General features: G+C 42.3%; 1 protein-coding gene across 1 annotated transcript in view; it reads right to left on the bottom strand.

The window, feature by feature from the left end:
* Nucleotides 1–644: 644 nt before the first annotated feature.
* The window catches only part of LOC120736018 (thyrotropin-releasing hormone-degrading ectoenzyme-like), a 258,235-nt gene continuing 241,853 nt past the window's right edge, over nucleotides 645–17,026 (bottom strand). The window contains exons 17-20 of the mRNA XM_040035942.1: nucleotides 12,869–13,036; nucleotides 9,972–10,112; nucleotides 9,795–9,876; nucleotides 645–1,235 (exon numbers count right to left, since the gene is read on the bottom strand). Coding sequence (XP_039891876.1) covers nucleotides 1,083–1,235; nucleotides 9,795–9,876; nucleotides 9,972–10,112; nucleotides 12,869–13,036 — 544 coding nt within the window. The 3' untranslated portion in view covers nucleotides 645–1,082. The remainder of the gene's footprint in view (nucleotides 1,236–9,794; nucleotides 9,877–9,971; nucleotides 10,113–12,868; nucleotides 13,037–17,026) is intronic.

Here is a 17,026-nt window from a genome sequence, read left to right as displayed (position 1 = left end):
CCAGCTGGATAATTGTCAAAGCTGGGAAGGCACCTAAAGAAAGTTCCAAGCGATCAAGGAGAGAAGGACAACTGCAAAACCCGTAGTGATCCCATAAGTGTCAAAAGTATCGGAACAGTTGAGATGCATTTTTTCTAAACACTGAGTCGCTGTGGATTTTAAACCCCAAAACACACTGAGCTACCAAAAAATGGTCCACCCCAAGGATCGGGTCCCCCGACACAAACAGAGTAATATAGTGTACGCTATTAAGAGCCAGGAGGACTGAAATGATTTATACATCAGGGAAACCAAAAAAACCTCTGGCGAAGTGGATGGCACAACACAGAAGAGCTAACTCGTCAGTCCCAGACTTTGCAGTCTATCTATGCCTACAGGCTAGTAAACACTCTTTCAGTGATGAGGATGTACACATCCTGGACAGGGAGGAGCGCTGGTTTGAGCGGCTGAGACTGAAGAAGCCACTTGGTTGAGCGACAAAATGTTTCTCCCACTGAAAATGCTATGTCCAAATTAACAGAATAAACTTTTTGACTTTTCGATACTGGTTGTGTTCCCTTTCTTTGATCAAAAGAAAAGCTAGTATCAAACATCAGTGTCATATTAGATGTTTTAAAGGGAAAACTCACTAAACCATTTATATCTAAACGCGTTGTCAACCTCAGAAAGAAACACCCGTGACTGCTAATACCACACTAAGTAGTCCTCCATGGGCTCTGTCTAATGAAGTCTAGCTGAAATACAACTTTGTTTTTTTGTTGTTTATAAAAATCTTAGTCATTTCACTTTGTTGTATGCAGTTTTTAATCTGAGAGCTGGTTCTTGTCTCAGTGACTACCCTTAAAGCAGTCTAAACATAGCACAGAAACCAATTTAACCACATCAGCCACAAGTGGAAGAAAGCAATCCAGTAGAGCTAAAAAGATTGAAATCAAGGTTCTTTTAAAAATCAAAACCAGTCAGCCCAGTATTCTTGATCTTTCAGTCCATCTTTTTTTCTGTCTGACTGCATCTGGTAGCTAGCAGGGCGTTAGCATAGCAGTCAGTTTGCAGTCACTTCACTTTAGCTGGCTGGCATGGTGTTAGCCGAAGGTGGTACTCGGAGGTTTGCGTAGCCACTGGTAGAACTGCCGGCGGTGTAGGCGGTGCCAGCGCACATTGCCCTCGACAATTTCCAGTGCTCGTGGCAACGCAGGCCCCGCCCCCACACCACTGGACAGGATGAACTCCTTTAACTAAAGGAAGAAAGAATGACAGGAGTAAATAAGGCAGCAGAGGAGAAGAAAGGAAAGAAAATAAATAATAATAATATTTATCCCCTGTAGATGCTAAAAAGGCTGTCACCCACCCCCCTCCGCAGTGCTGAAAGAAACAACTTCTGGACTTTTCAGGATGGAGATCCCTAACACGGTGGACATTGATAACTTTCAGGCATGAATTGAAACTTGTGGCATGTCCATTATAAAAATCCACCTCTGGGAGAGTATATATATGACATAAATAAGGGAAAGCTTCATAATTCCACTTTTAGAAGTGAGAAAAAGTAAGAATGTGTTCTGTACAATTAACAGATACATTGCCAGTAGAAGTCGGAAAAAAAACAACAATAGCATACACATTTCATTCTTTTAGTTTGAGGGTTTTGACCAAATTATGAACCCAGCTGCAAGGATTTGCTCCCATTCAGCCATGAGAGCATTAGTGTGCTGCTACACTGATGCTGGGTGATAAATCTGGATCACAGTTGCTGTTCCAGCTCACTCCAGAGGTGTTGGATGAAACTAATGAGGTCAGGGCTTGCATGATCTTCCGCAAACAGTTAACACAAAGTTAGATGGATACTAAAGCAAATAACTGAAAACTCCTGGATGATGTTTTCATGTCTCAAACAGATTCTTTTAGAGTTGCACTGTAAACCTGCAAAAGCTGGAAACATTTTATTGTATTTTATATTGATGCACTTTAATGTCATGGTATATGTACAGTTTCACTACATTTAAATTAAATAGCTTGTTAGCTCAGCTGAAATAGTTTCACAGTGTCTTATTTAATTTTCTTCACTTATGCATCACGGAGGAAGGCATGTGTACGGTAAATAAACAGTTTCAAATTATATACTGTAATCATGGACATTTAAATGCAGTTATTCTTCATTCCTCTTGGCTTGAATGGTACTTGTGGTGAGTGAGTACACATTCTTGATGGTCATTAGCAAGACAGCTTGAAATTCACTTCACAGATTTTGCTTTTTTTCCACTGAGTGGAGCACCACACTACACACAGATACCTGTGCTACCAGTTACAGGTAGCTAGGAAACTACTCTGCTCACGGTGTCACACCTCACAGTGTCATTATAAAATAAAAATTAAACAAAACCTCAGCAGCTGAACTGTAAACATAATGGATTCACATATATCATCAGTATTTCAGAGCCTGCAAAATACTTCCCAGACACGCCCACTTAGAATAAAGGGTATACAATTATTTAATTGCTTTAATCATTAGGGTTTACAGACTGACTGTGAGCATGAATGTCATGAAAATATTTGGATTTTAATGATTTCTTCAAACTGTTCTTTTTCTAATGTTGTGTGATTGTATAGCATATATCTTAAAAAACAACATTCACACGTTTTTTTATTTGCTCTGTTTTTTCACTGGGCAAATTTCCAGCTACCCTGCTGGTAGCACACTCCACACACCACTTCAGGTCCCAGCACATCTTTTACAAGGGAGACACGATCAGCTGACGGAGCTCAGGTGTGTGTCAGCCTCCCCTGACACCACACCCTGAACCCACTGCTCCACCCTTCCCCTGCAGCTGAGCCAAAAATACATTTATAAACCCCCCACTAATCTTTGGTTAGCTTTCCCATTGCAAGCTGCACTTCGTCCAGATGCTTTTGGTAGCCATCAACAAGCTGCTCACATAATTCTGGATGGATATTTAACTATTTGTCTTTGTAGAATTGGTAAAGTTCATTTAAATTAGGGTTGAGCTCAAGGTTTTAGGAAGGCCATTCCAGAAGCTTAATTTTAGCCAACTTTATCCATTCCAACAACAGTTTTTGTATGTTTGAGATCTTTGTCCTGCTGGAATAACAAACGTGTTCAAATTTCAGTCATCTAATTTGTAGGTAGTCCTCCTCCTTCATTATTTCATCCACTTTGTGCAGAACAACAGCCCCAGTGCATGATGCTACCACCACCATGCTTGACAATCGGTACAGTGTTCTTAGGTTTCAAAGTCTCACCTTTACTCCTCTAAAATATTTCAGTTCACTGTGGCCAGAGCTAAATCTTTGTCTCATTTGACCATCAAACCTTTCTTCCGTAAGCACTTGACTTGTACACGTGGGAAGCTCGAAATTTCAGTCGAGGTTGAAGGTGTTGATTTTGGAGTCACAGCTTCTTTCTTGGTCAGCACCCTGTCAGTCCATGGTGTTGTCAAAGTGACCGCATTGTGGACAGTGACACTGGTGTTCCAGCAGTTTCCATTCATGGGAGGCTTGAGCCTTCATGATTCCCAACATCAAAACCAATTTCCTCTCACGTGAGGGTGACAGTTTGGGTCACCCTCACATAATTTTCCTTTCTTAGATCTTCACTGAGTTTCTTGGACTTTCCCATTTTTCTGAGTATTGGTCAATCCAGTGAGTGCTGTCAAAAAATCCTTTTTGTGCTGCAAAGAGAAACGACCAACTGTAGTCAGTCATGATGACTAAGGAAATGTTAACTGGAATGTACATATTATTTATATTTGACTCTGCATTTACACTTTTGACCCTACATAGATTTGAGAAAATCTATAATAAATTCAAACATGTGGACCCAATTCCTGTTTAAGTTATTATGTATTCTGTACAATCACTCCACCCTGGAAAAATAATGCCTAAAACACATTAAATGTCCAAAATCACAGCATTCGTGCCCATGATGATTGGACAACAACTGTGCATGCACCGTATGCAGCAATAATGGCTGCTGAGAGATAATGGTCCTACCTGAAAAGCCTCCAAAGTCCACATGAGGGAGGGATGGTGATGTCTTAGGTCGCACATTTATTAGCTAGGAGATCATGGTCTGCATCCAAGTTTGAAACTTTTTTTTTTTTAACAATTTGTTTTGCTTGTTACAAGTGGAACTAAGGCAGCTGGACAAAGCAATAAAAAGGCACATGCATATACATTTGGCCATTTAGTAGCTGAAATACAAAAAGCTCTGAGGTTTTATATAAAGAAGACTTTGTTGTTTAAACACAGCTGAAGAAAAATGTTTGAATGTGAACATGTGATGTATTCAAGCTATACTGTCTTTGAAAGGCATCAATTAACTATTGAAAATTACTTTTTTTTTCAACAATTTATAATTACACATAAAATTTCCAGCATGAAAGTGAAGATTTCAAAAGAAGACTTTGGTTTACAGGACTGTAAATTAACAGGTTTTCAACATTAAGGTGTTTTTTTTCTTTTTGGTCAAAAAGAGAAACTTTGTTGAAAGAAGTGAATTAATTTTTTTTTTTTAAGTTGAGAGCCAAAAAGGAAACTTAATGTTGCTCGGAGTTTGACAGATTCAGTGAAGCGCGGGCAGAAATCCATCCCTTCGGCTCACTTTACTACAGTTCATATCGTTAACCGAGCACTCCTCTGCGCCCTCCTTCTACCTTTCGTCTCTGCTATGATTTCACTTTCTGTTATCTTTACACTTTCCCTCTCCTGTGTGACTCACCCTAAGACCCTTTTCAAACTAAAAAGAATCATCATTAATTTAAACTCATGATGTTTTTGTTTAGAGGTTTCACTGACAGCCAAACCTAATGCGGTTACCATACCAACAGGAAAGTCGAAAGAATACAGGGAGTGCAGAATTATTAGGCAAATGAGTATTTTGTCCACATCATCCTCTTCATGCATGTTGTCTTACTCCAAGCTGTATAGGCTCGAAAGCCTACAACCAATTAAGCATATTAGGTGATGTGCATCTCTGTAATGAGAAGGGGTGTGGTCTAATGACATCAACACCCTATATCAGGTGTGCATAATTATTAGGCAACGTCCTTTCCTTTGGCAAAATGGGTCAAAAGAAGGACTTGACAGGCTCAGAAAAGTCAAAAATAGTGAGATATCTTGCAGAGGGATGCAGCAGTCTCAAAATTGCAAAGCTTCTGAAGCGTGATCATCGAACAATCAAGCGTTTCATTCAAAATAGTCAACAGGGTGTAGAAAAACCAAGGCGCAAAATAACAGCCCATGAACTGAGAAAAGTCAAGCGTGCAGCTGCCAAGATGCCACTTGCCACCAGTTTGGCCATATTTCAGAGCTGCAACATCACTGGAGTGCCCAAAAGCACAAGGTGTGCAATACTCAGAGACATGGCCAAGGTAAGAAAGGCTGAAAGACGACCACCACTGAACAAGACACACAAGCTGAAACGTCAAGACTGGGCCAAGAAATATCTCAAGACTGATTTTTCTAGGGTTTTATGGACTGATGAAATGAGAGTGAGTCTTGATGGGCCAGATGGATGGGCCCGTGGCTGGATTGGTAAAGGGCAGAGAGCTCCAGTCCGACTCAGACGCCAGCAAGGTGGAGGTGGAGTACTGGTTTGGGCTGGTATCATCAAAGATGAGCTTGTGGGGCCTTTTCGGGTTGAGGATGGAGTCAAGCTCAACTCCCAGTCCTACTGCCAGTTTCTGGAAGACACCTTCTTCAAGCAGTGGTACAGGAAGAAGTCTGCATCCTTCAAGAAAAACATGATTTTCATGCAGGACAATGCTCCATCACACGCGTCCAAGTACTCCACAGCGTGGCTGGCAAGAAAGGGTATAAAAGAAGAAAAACTAATGACATGGCCTCCCTGTTCACCTGATCTGAACCCCATTGAGAACCTGTGGTCCATCATCAAATGTGAGATTTACAAGGAGGGAAAACAGTACACCTCTCTGAACAGAGTCTGGGAGGCTGTGGTTGCTGCTGCACGCAATGTTGATGGTGAACAGATCAAAACACTGAACACAGAATCCATGGATGGCAGGCTTTTGAGTGTCCTTGCAAAGAAAGGTGGCTATATTGGTCGCTGATTTGTTTTTGTATGTCAGAAACGTATATTTGTGAATGTGGAGATGTTATATTGGTTTCACTGGTAAAAATAAATAATTGAAATGGGTATATATTTGTTTTTTGTTAAGTTGCCTAATAATTATGCACAGTAATAGTCACCTGCACACACAGATACCCCCCTAAAATAGCTAAAACTAAAAACAAACTAAAAACTACTTCCAAAAACATTCAGCTTTGATATTAATGAGTTTTTTGGGTTCATTGAGAACATGGTTGTTGTTCAATAATAAAATTATTCCTCAAAAATACAACTTGCCTAATAATTCTGCACTCCCTGTATTAATCACTAAAGTTTAAATAAACAGATTTATTCAGAAACACCTACGACCTTTTTTCTCTTCTTTAATTTTATATTTAATTATATCTGATTTCCATCTTTTCATCATATCAAACAACAAGCGTAGTAGCTGTGAGATGATTCAACAGAGGAACGATTAATGTTGTTTATCAAGCTCTATTTTCTCTGAGTAATCAACAGTAAATTTGGAATATTGATCCAGCTCTGAGCCTCTCGAGAACACAATTACACACTGATTAATTTCAAGGTCCTGTTAATTTCCAAGCTCCCATACTGGCATGTAGAAAACATGCTAATCTTCCTTCTGGTAGGGTATAGATTTATTTATTCTTGCTCTGAATGGAAGAATTAATTTCCCTTCATTTATTTAGGCCAAATGAAAGAGTCCAGAGTCACAAAGTCTTTAATGTGAAACAGTAAAGTAATCCAAACTTCCAAAGGAAGGAGAACATGACGAAGACAGCAGGGAGGAAAATGGATTGGAACACAGTGGGAAAAACACGGATGCCCCAAGAAAGGATGAAGGGAGGACTCAGGATATATGTACAGACAGAGTTAATTAGAAGAAGCTAAACAAATGTGTAACACAGGTGAAAGAAAATCAGGAAGAAGAAGCTAAACTTCATAAAAGACACAAAAGAGTAACTCGGTCCCAACTGGTCAGTCTGTTTTATATCAGAACACACTGGCTCGGTCTCAGAAATTATCCAAAAGAATAGTTGTCTTTGAATGGTTACAACATTTTGGCTCATCATCAAAATCTCTGTGTAGCATATGGGTGAGTTTTTCACCTTCATCAAATGAGGAGGGAAATTTATAAAAGGGAGATCTTTTGAAATTAAACAGGATGCACTCACTGGTGTGTTACCATGCGGGATTCTCAGACAGACCACCTCCTCACTCATCACCTTTAAAGATGGCAACAACAACAACAACAAAAATACTCAACTCTTAAAACTTAAAGTTAGAAAGTTAGTGAAGTTACCCTAACTTTGCTAACTTTAAAATGTGTGATGTCATAGTGGCTGCATTCACATTTTATACAGAGTTTATCACAGGAAAATTAAATTTACACAACAAGTAACTTTATGTCAGGGACCTGGATCTGAGCTATCGGGGGTCCCTGAGGTGTTATGGACTTGTGTTATATTATATGTGATACTGCCACACATATGTTCTGTGTCCACATTGGTATATAGGCAGGTATGTGTGTATGTGTGTGTATATGCAGCTGTTTCCTGTAGCACCTTTAGGCCTGGTGGGTGTGGCCCTGGTAGAAGGCGGGCCACCTCTGAAGACCTTTGCCAAACACCTGCAGCTGATCAGGGCTCGTCGGGGGAGCTATTTAGGAGAGTGCTGGAACGTCCACTGACGCTGGATCATTGCGTGAGACTCCACATTAGTCTTCCGGTCAAGTTTACAGCAGCCAGCACGGGGAGTGCTGAGACACGGGAGCGGAGGGCACTAAGACACGGACTTTTCACAGAGGACGTAACGTGGGAGTCAGGGGAGAGCACGGGGATTTATTGTTATTTTTTTCCATTCACTGTGAATAAACGCACTGCTGATATTCAGAGCTCCGCGCCTGGGTCCTCCTTCCTCACTTTCCCACGGTTGGCCATCGTCAACTGTGACACTTTAGTGAACATCTTGATGTCTTTAAATCTGATTTTGTGCCAGTTTGACACTTGATGGCTTCGGGATTTGATGGTTTTCAGGTGAAACTAAAATTGGGAGGAATAGACCTTTGGCCAGGAAAGATGTTTTTTTTTTTTTTTTTTTTTTTTTAAAATAGCAGCTTCACACCCCAGATGTCACTTTCTATCGGATGACATCTTTAGTCTACTGATCACAGAAAAAACAACACCACTTGTTTCTATGTCTGTGAAGGTTCTCAGTCACCCAGGTCATCGTAGTCGAAGGAGCTTTGAAAGAAAAGCGTCTGCACTTCTTTAAGCTGCTTGAAGATGTTTCACCTCTCATCTGAGAAGCTTCTTCAGTTCTAAGGGTCAATGGTGGAGAGTCCCAGATTTAAAACCAGTGGGCGTTTCCCCCCAAAGAGGGACAAAGGACCCCCTGATGATCCTCTACCTAATCACATGAGCCAAGGTCTGAAAACGGGTGTGGGTAACAATCAGCCAGGGTGATTCGGGTGAGCTCATTGTGAAACCTGGCCCCACCCTATCATTTGATTTACTGAGATCAGATGGCCCAGGATGTGAGTGGGTGTTAAGGTGTCTGGGAAGGGATCTCAAAACTGGATTAAAGATGGCAGACAGTTGGTGTCGTAAACCACCGCCTCTGTTCAAAGATGGTCGCTCACAGTGGACATAAATGGCTTCTTTCACTCATCTTTTAAACCATCTGTACTCTGTCCAAAATGTGAACATTGGCATCCTCGAAAGAGTGACCTTTGTCCTTTAGATGCAGATGGACCGCTGAGTCTTGTCCTGTGGAGGTGGCTCTTCTATGTTGTGCCATGCGCTTGTGAAGTGGCTGTTTGGTCTCTCCGATGTAGAGGTCTGGGCATTCCTCGCTGCACTGTACAGCATACACCACGTTGTTAAATTTGTGTTTAGGAGTTTTGTCTTTCGGGTGAACCAGTTTTTGTCTGAGTGTGTTGCTGGGTCTGAAGTACACTGGGATGTCATGCTTGGAGAAAACCCTCCTGAGTTTCTCTGATACACCGGCTACATAGGGGATGACAATGTTGTTGCGTCTGTCTTTCCTATCATCCCTCACTGGTGTCTGATCTTCTTTTCTGTGCCTCTTTGCTGACTTTATAAAAGCCCAATTAGGATAACCGCATGTTTTAAGTGCTTCCTTTACATGTGTGTGTTCCTTCTTTTTTCCTTCAGGCTTAGAGGGAACATGTTCTGCCCGGTGGTGTAGGGTCCTAATTACTCCAAGTTTGTGTTCCAGAGGGTGATGGGAGTCAAAGAGGAGGTACTGGTCCGTGTGTGTGGGCTTCTGGTAAACTTCAATATTGAGGTTGCCACTCTCTTCAATGTGCACAGCGCAGTCCAGGAAGGGCAAACACTTATCCTTTGTGTCTTCCCTGGTGAACTTGATGTTTTTATCCACAGCGTTAATGTGAGTAGTGAAGGATTCCACTTCTTGTGTCTTGATTTTGACCCAGGTGTCGTCTACATATCTGTACCAGTGGCTGGGTACTCTCCCTTTAAAAGAGCCAAGAGCCTTTCTTTCCACTTCCTCCATGTAAAGGTTGGCTACAATACGTGACACGGGGGAGCCCATGGCGCAGCCATGTTTTTGTCTGTAGAAACCCTCGTTGTATTTGAAATATGTAGTGGTGAGGCAGACATCTAACAGTGTGCAAATCTGATCTTAGACCACCACTTGTTTCACTCACCTCATTGAGTTCTCGCTCAGTGTTGAGGAACTCTGTGACTCCACTGATGAGTTTTGAATTCATGAACAAAGCTTCACCGTATCTGAACAGAAATGAAGACAGAGACGGCATTTCAGGTGCTACATGTAAAGAACTTGAAGACGCTTGAGTGCTTTTCTGATCGTTCATGTCTCTTACCGCGCGTTCAGGATGTCCCACTTCTCTCTGAAGTACCTCCAGGCCAGGTTCCGACCCTGAGGGTTTCGACCCACGTGGATGATGACATCAATCACATCCTGCTCTGGGACCAGGTCCGAGGTCAGAGACAGGTTCAACAGCCTTGGAGACACAAAGAAAAGGATGGAAATGTTGGAATGTGGCTGTACCGAGTCTACCTGGAGAGCTGATAGGTTCCATATATGCTAACACATTAACATGCTCAACAAATATTGGCACGATCACAACATTAATAAAGACTGAAATTCGCTCCAAATACTGACTTTGAATTTAACTATAAAACCCTTAAAGACGACGCTCACACTCTTCCACAGTGTTGTCCCATCTGCCTTCCCTGATGCATGAAATATGACAGCAGCTTTCAAGAAGTAAAGAGTTAAGAAAAAACAATGTGGTATGTAAATATGGATCTTTTAAAGTTACAAGTCGCTCAATAAACTTTGTTACCTCCTGTTAAAGGTTTGTCATACATGGATTAATAACCTCACATAGAAAGTTCTGTGCACCTCTGGCAACTGGAACTTGTAAAGTGTATTTTGTGTTCAGATATTAAGAGTTGTTTAGCCTCTTTTTCTGGATTTGGTGTGAGAGTCGCAGTGTGTGAAGTCTAACGCGTGTGTCACTCGCTAGGAGCGTGAGGGTCAACAGCTCATGTAATCTGGCTAGAAAAGGTCAAGCTGTCATTTTGTAGTTTTTTTTTGTCCTGAGAGCTGCCGGAGGATGTTTCTGCCAAATCAAGAAAGAGTCCTCTGAAACACTCACGTGAGCTACTCCCAGCTTAAAGGGGATTGGAGGGAATTTAAAGGGGATTTACAGAAACATGTTGATCACTCACAGAGCGATCTTTTGGATGTGTAAACGTATCAAATTGAGAGTTTTTCTTTTTCTTTGAGATGTGAAACTGAGCAGGCCAAAGAGTTTCATAAATTTATGTTCAATCATCCAACGTCATGTTCAAAGTTTACCTTCATCTTTCTTTATTTTCTGTTGCTTCACTGCCTCTGTGTGTGTGTGTGTGTGTGTGTGTGTGTGTGTGTGTGTGTGTGTGTGTGTGTGTGTGTGTGTGTGTGTGTGTTGCTTGGCTCATTGTTTGTAACTGCCATCTTTTCATTAAACCCCCAAATCAATTTTCTCTCTCTTTTCCCACAATCCCTCTGCTGAAACCATTTCCTGTGTGACCAATCAGCTTCTTTCTGAGCTGTGGTTTTGTGTGTGTGTGTGTGTGTGTGTGTGTGTGTGTGTGTGTGTGTGTGTGTGTGTTGCAATCTGAACATACAGTACCACCTCTCTGATTGCAGAACAGTTTACTGTGGTTATAAAATCAATACCTGAGACACACACACACACACACACACACACACACACACACACACACTCACAGACACACACCTACACACACTGATCGGTCTTACCACGAGTGTGTGTGTAATTCATCCTTGCAATTTTTCTCAATGAGCGATAGTGGCAGTTGCCCCTGATAAAATACAGTGTTATGTATAGACAGTCACACAAAAACACACTTGTACAGACACACACACACACACACAAACCTAGCTGGATTTCAGCACATGTAACGCCCCCCAGGCATCTTTTCACTGCACACACCTTTCTGTCAATTTGCAATTTTTTCCTGTCAGTGTGCCGCCAATTAACAGAGCTCACCTGACAGGTAGGATTTAGTCACCTTTTTATTTTTTATTGTTCACTGGTTTGTTTGTCATATTCTAATACAGCCCAGTACAGACACAACTCTGCAGTATCGGAGCCATTTTCCAAATATGAACAAAGTCATTTTTTCCACGCTGTCCCCCAAATTTGGGCTTTTACCTTCATTTCTTGGTCTGATAATGTTTTTTTAGACCCAGTCTAAGTTGGTCTTAACCAAACTGTTCCCGGCAGCACGTTCTGTTTATTTTCAGTACGTTTTTTTTTTTATATTAAAGTTCTATTTATTTATTCCATCCTGCCCGTCTGCCACGTGTCTGTTTTTGGTCCCTCTTACACAGACACCTATTACAGCTCAAAATAAATGTGAATGTTGTTACATATCTGCCGGAGGGTCTTAACAATTTAATATTATATGACATTTGCAGAACATGTACGTAAGATGCAATTAAAGACAAACAGCAGGAGGTAGATAATCCAGATGTGAATTAAGATCACAGCAGGAAACTGATTAAAATTAGCAGCAATGCAGAATTATTTAATATTCAGATTACACGATGTGACTGTGATACTGGCACAGCCTGACAGGCAAACAAATGCCAGTGGATGTTAACAGGTTAACTTAATCTCACTTCACGATGCTATCCCACCACTGTCATTCGTATATGTGATGCTCAGACACACTTGGCCTGTCTCTATGTTCCCCTCCAGCACAGAGTCATTGTACATGGCTCAAGTTTCAGTTTCAGTCACAAAATCCGGATTTCATACGGGAAGATTTGTTACTGCTGTTGCTTTCCTGAAAACATAAAAAATAGTGAAGCAGAATTCAGACTCTTGGGTCAGTCTATCACTGTGACCATCTCGAAAGACACAGACAAATGGTTATACTGTATAGAATCCATGCGGGCCTGATGTGGGAGACCTAAATCCTTTGAGAGTTGTGTCAGGAAGGGCATCTGGTGTAAAAATCTGCCAAATCAACTATGCAATGATCCCTTGTATTAGGGGTGCGTGGGTCTGCCCAAACTTGCCCTCACATGGGCCCCAACAGGGCATATTTGTTGGGTAGATCAATGATATTGATTCATATGACTTTATGAATTGCAATTTAACCTCACAAACACTCAATGAGATAGCTGTGTTTTTTAAAACAATAGCTGCAATGACAGAGACAGCCGAGCCATGTCTACCTGTTGAGGAGGAAAGTGTTGTCTGAGCAGGTCAGAGCCTCCAGCAGGATCTTCTTCTCTGAAACGGCGTTGGAAGAGTGAAACTTCATCCAGATGAACTCCCACACATCCTCGTCCATCAGGCTGACTCCGGTGCAGTAAACTATGTCTCGGATGTTAGGAGGAATCCTACAGGGCAGGGACACAATATCACACCATCACACTGACTGAAGCCACTCTGCCCCGGTGCAACAAATTACCGGTATAGCAAAAGTCTGGTATCATTTTTAGGAATGTGAGTATTTGATGTGACTTATTTGCAGTACCACCTTCCTGCAGGGACAGGAAGGTAATAAAACTAAAAGCCCAGATAAGGCATGTCTGCGGGATTAACTGGGACACTCTCTGGGTCCTAAGTGAGAAATTCTGATTCCATTAAAAAGCTCCATTAAAAACATTCCTCCTGCTGCTGCTATGGTCATAAAATGCAGAGAAAGAGCCACACTCAGACACTTTTGAACAACTGGGACTTTAGAAAGTTTCAGGAACTCTAATTGGCACGCATACCTCTAAATTTATTGTGTTGGAATATATTTTCAGTTTGAATCGCATACGTGCTGACTGCAGACAGCTTCTGTCTCAGCTGCATTCACAATTGCCAAGCCAAACTTTAATCAGAGTAAACACAGCAAATGTTCTAGTCAGTGTCCAAGTTCCAACTTTGAGATACACGGTTAAGTAAACAGCCGAGACAGAGATGGCGATGCATAAATTCTGAGTAGAGGTTTAGGAGAATTCTAACTGAGATGCTAAAAAACACATTAGCCGGTCACCCTGCTGCTCTGATGAATGCTCAGAGCAAAGCTTCACAAGACTTTCGGTGTTGTGGTCGCAGGTAGCTGCTGCCTTGCTTTATTTGTAGCACGAACTACCGTGGCATTTGTTCTGGTGCTTCAGTGGATTCAGATAGTCTGACTGTGTTGGCAGGGTGGATGAGCCGTACTGCTGTGGAACTTTGTTCATGTTTAAGCTGCAGCAATAAAAGCTTTTTGATCCCTGCATTTCTTTGCAGTCACCAAACTCGTCATTTTGAACAGTTTTGAATTGATTGTGTGTTTTTTATGTAATTCAAGTTGAGGCTGTTAGAGTTGCAGTTAAGAACTTTTAGATTCAGTTCCATTGCAAAACAATAACTCCATAAGTGACTCTTTGTTGATGACCCTAATGTTCTCTCTTATTTATAAATTTGATGAGATGGAAGTCATTAAAATGGTATTCTGGACTGATCAGAACTAAAGTAAAGGAGGCTTGTTTCTTGTATTTCCCATCCATAGTTACTTGTTATGACCGCATTGTCGCAGCTGTAACTGACTAAAACAGAAGCTACTGCCCCGTAATAGTCTTTTAGTCATAATTACCAGAAGTTGATGAAAGTTGGTGGTGTAGTATAAGTGCTGGCAAGCAAGACCAAGCAACACTACTAAAAACATGTTCAACATGGGAAGAAATATGAGCAACCAGAAAAAGTGAAAACAAGCCAGTCACTTAAATCCTAAAAGTTCTCTCACAGGAAAAAAAAGAGTGGTTTCAGCTATATTAATCATAGAATGACTCATAAACAGTCACAGTCGTTGAGATGGCCAATATTTGCATTTCCACCAACTCTAAATACTCATTAACCCTTTAAGACCTACCATAGAACCAAGTCCGCCAGAGCTTATATTATATTTTTACATGGTGTGGTGCCATTTTTGGGGGCATTTCAAGTTGCTATACATCAATACAACCATTATAGCCCAGATTTTAATAATATGTATTCATTAAGTGCACAGTAATTACATAAATTGCAAAAAAGTGCAATAAACTACAAAAAAATTGAAAATCGTTTTTGCTTTTTTAACATATATTTCTAGTTAGAGAAATTAAAGAGGCTTATCCCTCAAAACTGTAAATACAAAAAAGTTGCACAAAATAGTTTCCTACCACAGGAAATTTATTTTGAGTGTCTTCGAGGCCTCTTTGCTTAGGCTGCTGCCCCCGCGACCCGGCCTCGGATAAAGCGGATGAAGATGGATGGATGGATGTCTTCATAGTTTTATTTTTGAAATACACCAATTTTTATATACTGCAGGAAAAACGAAAATAAATATTATACTGCAAATTTGCAAAACAGCAGCATATGCATCAAAATAAACTATTTCCAGCAGTGCAATATGAGTCCTAAGCATCCCAGAAAAGACACAGAAAGTCATAAAGTCAAAGATAACTTTTAAAAACACCAGCATAGGCCCTGAGGCCCTGATGGTAAAAAAAAATACATTTCCGCGAAAATGACGTCACTTCCGGTTTCGGGCAGGTAATGGCGGACATGCAAAAGTTCGCGCTAACGTCTATTCCAACGTAGGAAGTGTTATGAACAGTTGATCGGATCGGCAAAGCGTGTTTCTGGAATATTATGTTTTTGTTGCTGCAAGCGCTTTTTATGCAGTTTTTGCAAAGCTATATGTGGAAGGAAACTGTGACCGAGGACAAGCTGATGGCATAAGATGTAAGTACAACTCCTCCGGTTTCATATGCAAAAAAAAATATTGCGCTAGCTTACGTGGTTGCAGAGCTACTGGGATTTAAAAATAGTTACGCAAAACAGAGCGTGCCCGCTCCGACTGGCTCTAAAGGGTTAACCCTGTTATTGGTTTACAACCTGTACAATCGACCAGCTGCTCTTGTCGTTTGAACTGAATATTGATCTTCCAGGGTGCCAGATATGAGTGATTTACTTAATGAATAGACAGGTACAAAAATAAGACTGTCAGGGTTCCTGGGTCGGTGACCCAGTGTTTTCAGTTTTGTTCATGTTCAGTTTATTTTGCCACTTCCATGTGCTCACTTCCTGCTTTTCCTGTGTCAGCTCGTCTTGTGTCATTAGCCAGATTATGTTCAGCTGTGTACTCACCGGTCTCTCATTATCATCCTCATCAGTCTGTGTATTTAAGCCCTCTGTTTCTACTCGTTCACTGTCGTGTCATTGATGTTATGTTGTCCTTCCCGTGTGTTCCCTCAGTTCAGTCAGCCGTTCAGTTGTCCAGCCAGTCAGTGTCCGTTCACCCACTCCCTATAATAAACCTTCAGCTACCTGCCAGTCCTGCGTTTGGGTTCCTTCTTCCTCGCCTCCACACAACGCCTGACAGAATGACACGACCCGTGCCACGAAGACACGATTGGAACCCAGCGGACTCGGACCTCTACGAGCGGCAGGAGGTAACGCTCTCCTTGTGGGCGGAAAAGCTCAAGGAGAGACAGCGGCTCTTCGCGGAGCGAGAGCACGTCTTCGAGGGCACTCGCTTGGCTCTGGGCGGGCCTCGGAGACGCCGCGTTCCCCCACCTGCTGCCTCACCTGCACCGGAGCATTTGCCGCGGAGAGTGGACGTTTCACGCCGCGCTTCGGCCGCTCCCTCTCTCGCCACTCCGCTCCTCGCTCACACACCTGCCGCCTCATTCGCCGGACCTCCACCATCGCCAAGGCACAACGGCTACGCCTTCCACCTCGGCTCAACGGAGGCTACCGCGCCAGAGGCTCTGCTGTTTACCCCGGCCGCTTCCTCTTCCCGGAGAAAGCGGCGCACACGCCGCCATAAAACGGACTACTTTCAGCCACTCCCGATGGTGAGCTCCAGTGACTGTTTTTCGCACTCACCATCTGATTATTCACTTAAAACGCACAATAGACTCACTTCTGATTCATGGAGAGTCTCCCTCCTAGACGAGGACGTGGACTGGGAAGAGTTTTTCTGCTCTGCTCTAAAGACTGTAAATAGTGGTGGCAGAAAAACCAGAACAATCCCCAATAAACCTGCCAGTAACACACACACCATCACTATTTCCACACCCGTTACTCAGCCATTTCCCGCCAGCACGACGGCCCAGATTCGGCCTTCCCCTTCAGCCGTTTCACCTCTGATGGCTAGGGCCCAGTCTACACCCACACCAGTGCCAGCTCCCAGGAGGAGGGCAGCTGCTACCCAGTCTACCTCCACACCCGCTTCTGTTTCTCAGGTGGGGGTGACTGGTGTCCGAATCCTACCTGACCATCCCAGAGGCCCAGCCGAGGCTCTCCAGCCAGTGCCCTCATGCTCCGGAGGCTCGGAAGAGCTAGCCTGCTTACTCATCAGCCCACCACTT

Source organism: Simochromis diagramma, unplaced genomic scaffold, assembly GCF_900408965.1.
Source record: "Simochromis diagramma unplaced genomic scaffold, fSimDia1.1 OVJJ01000816.1, whole genome shotgun sequence".
Taxonomy (NCBI): Eukaryota; Metazoa; Chordata; class Actinopteri; order Cichliformes; family Cichlidae; genus Simochromis; species Simochromis diagramma.
This window is presented reverse-complemented; position numbering and strand designations above follow the sequence as displayed.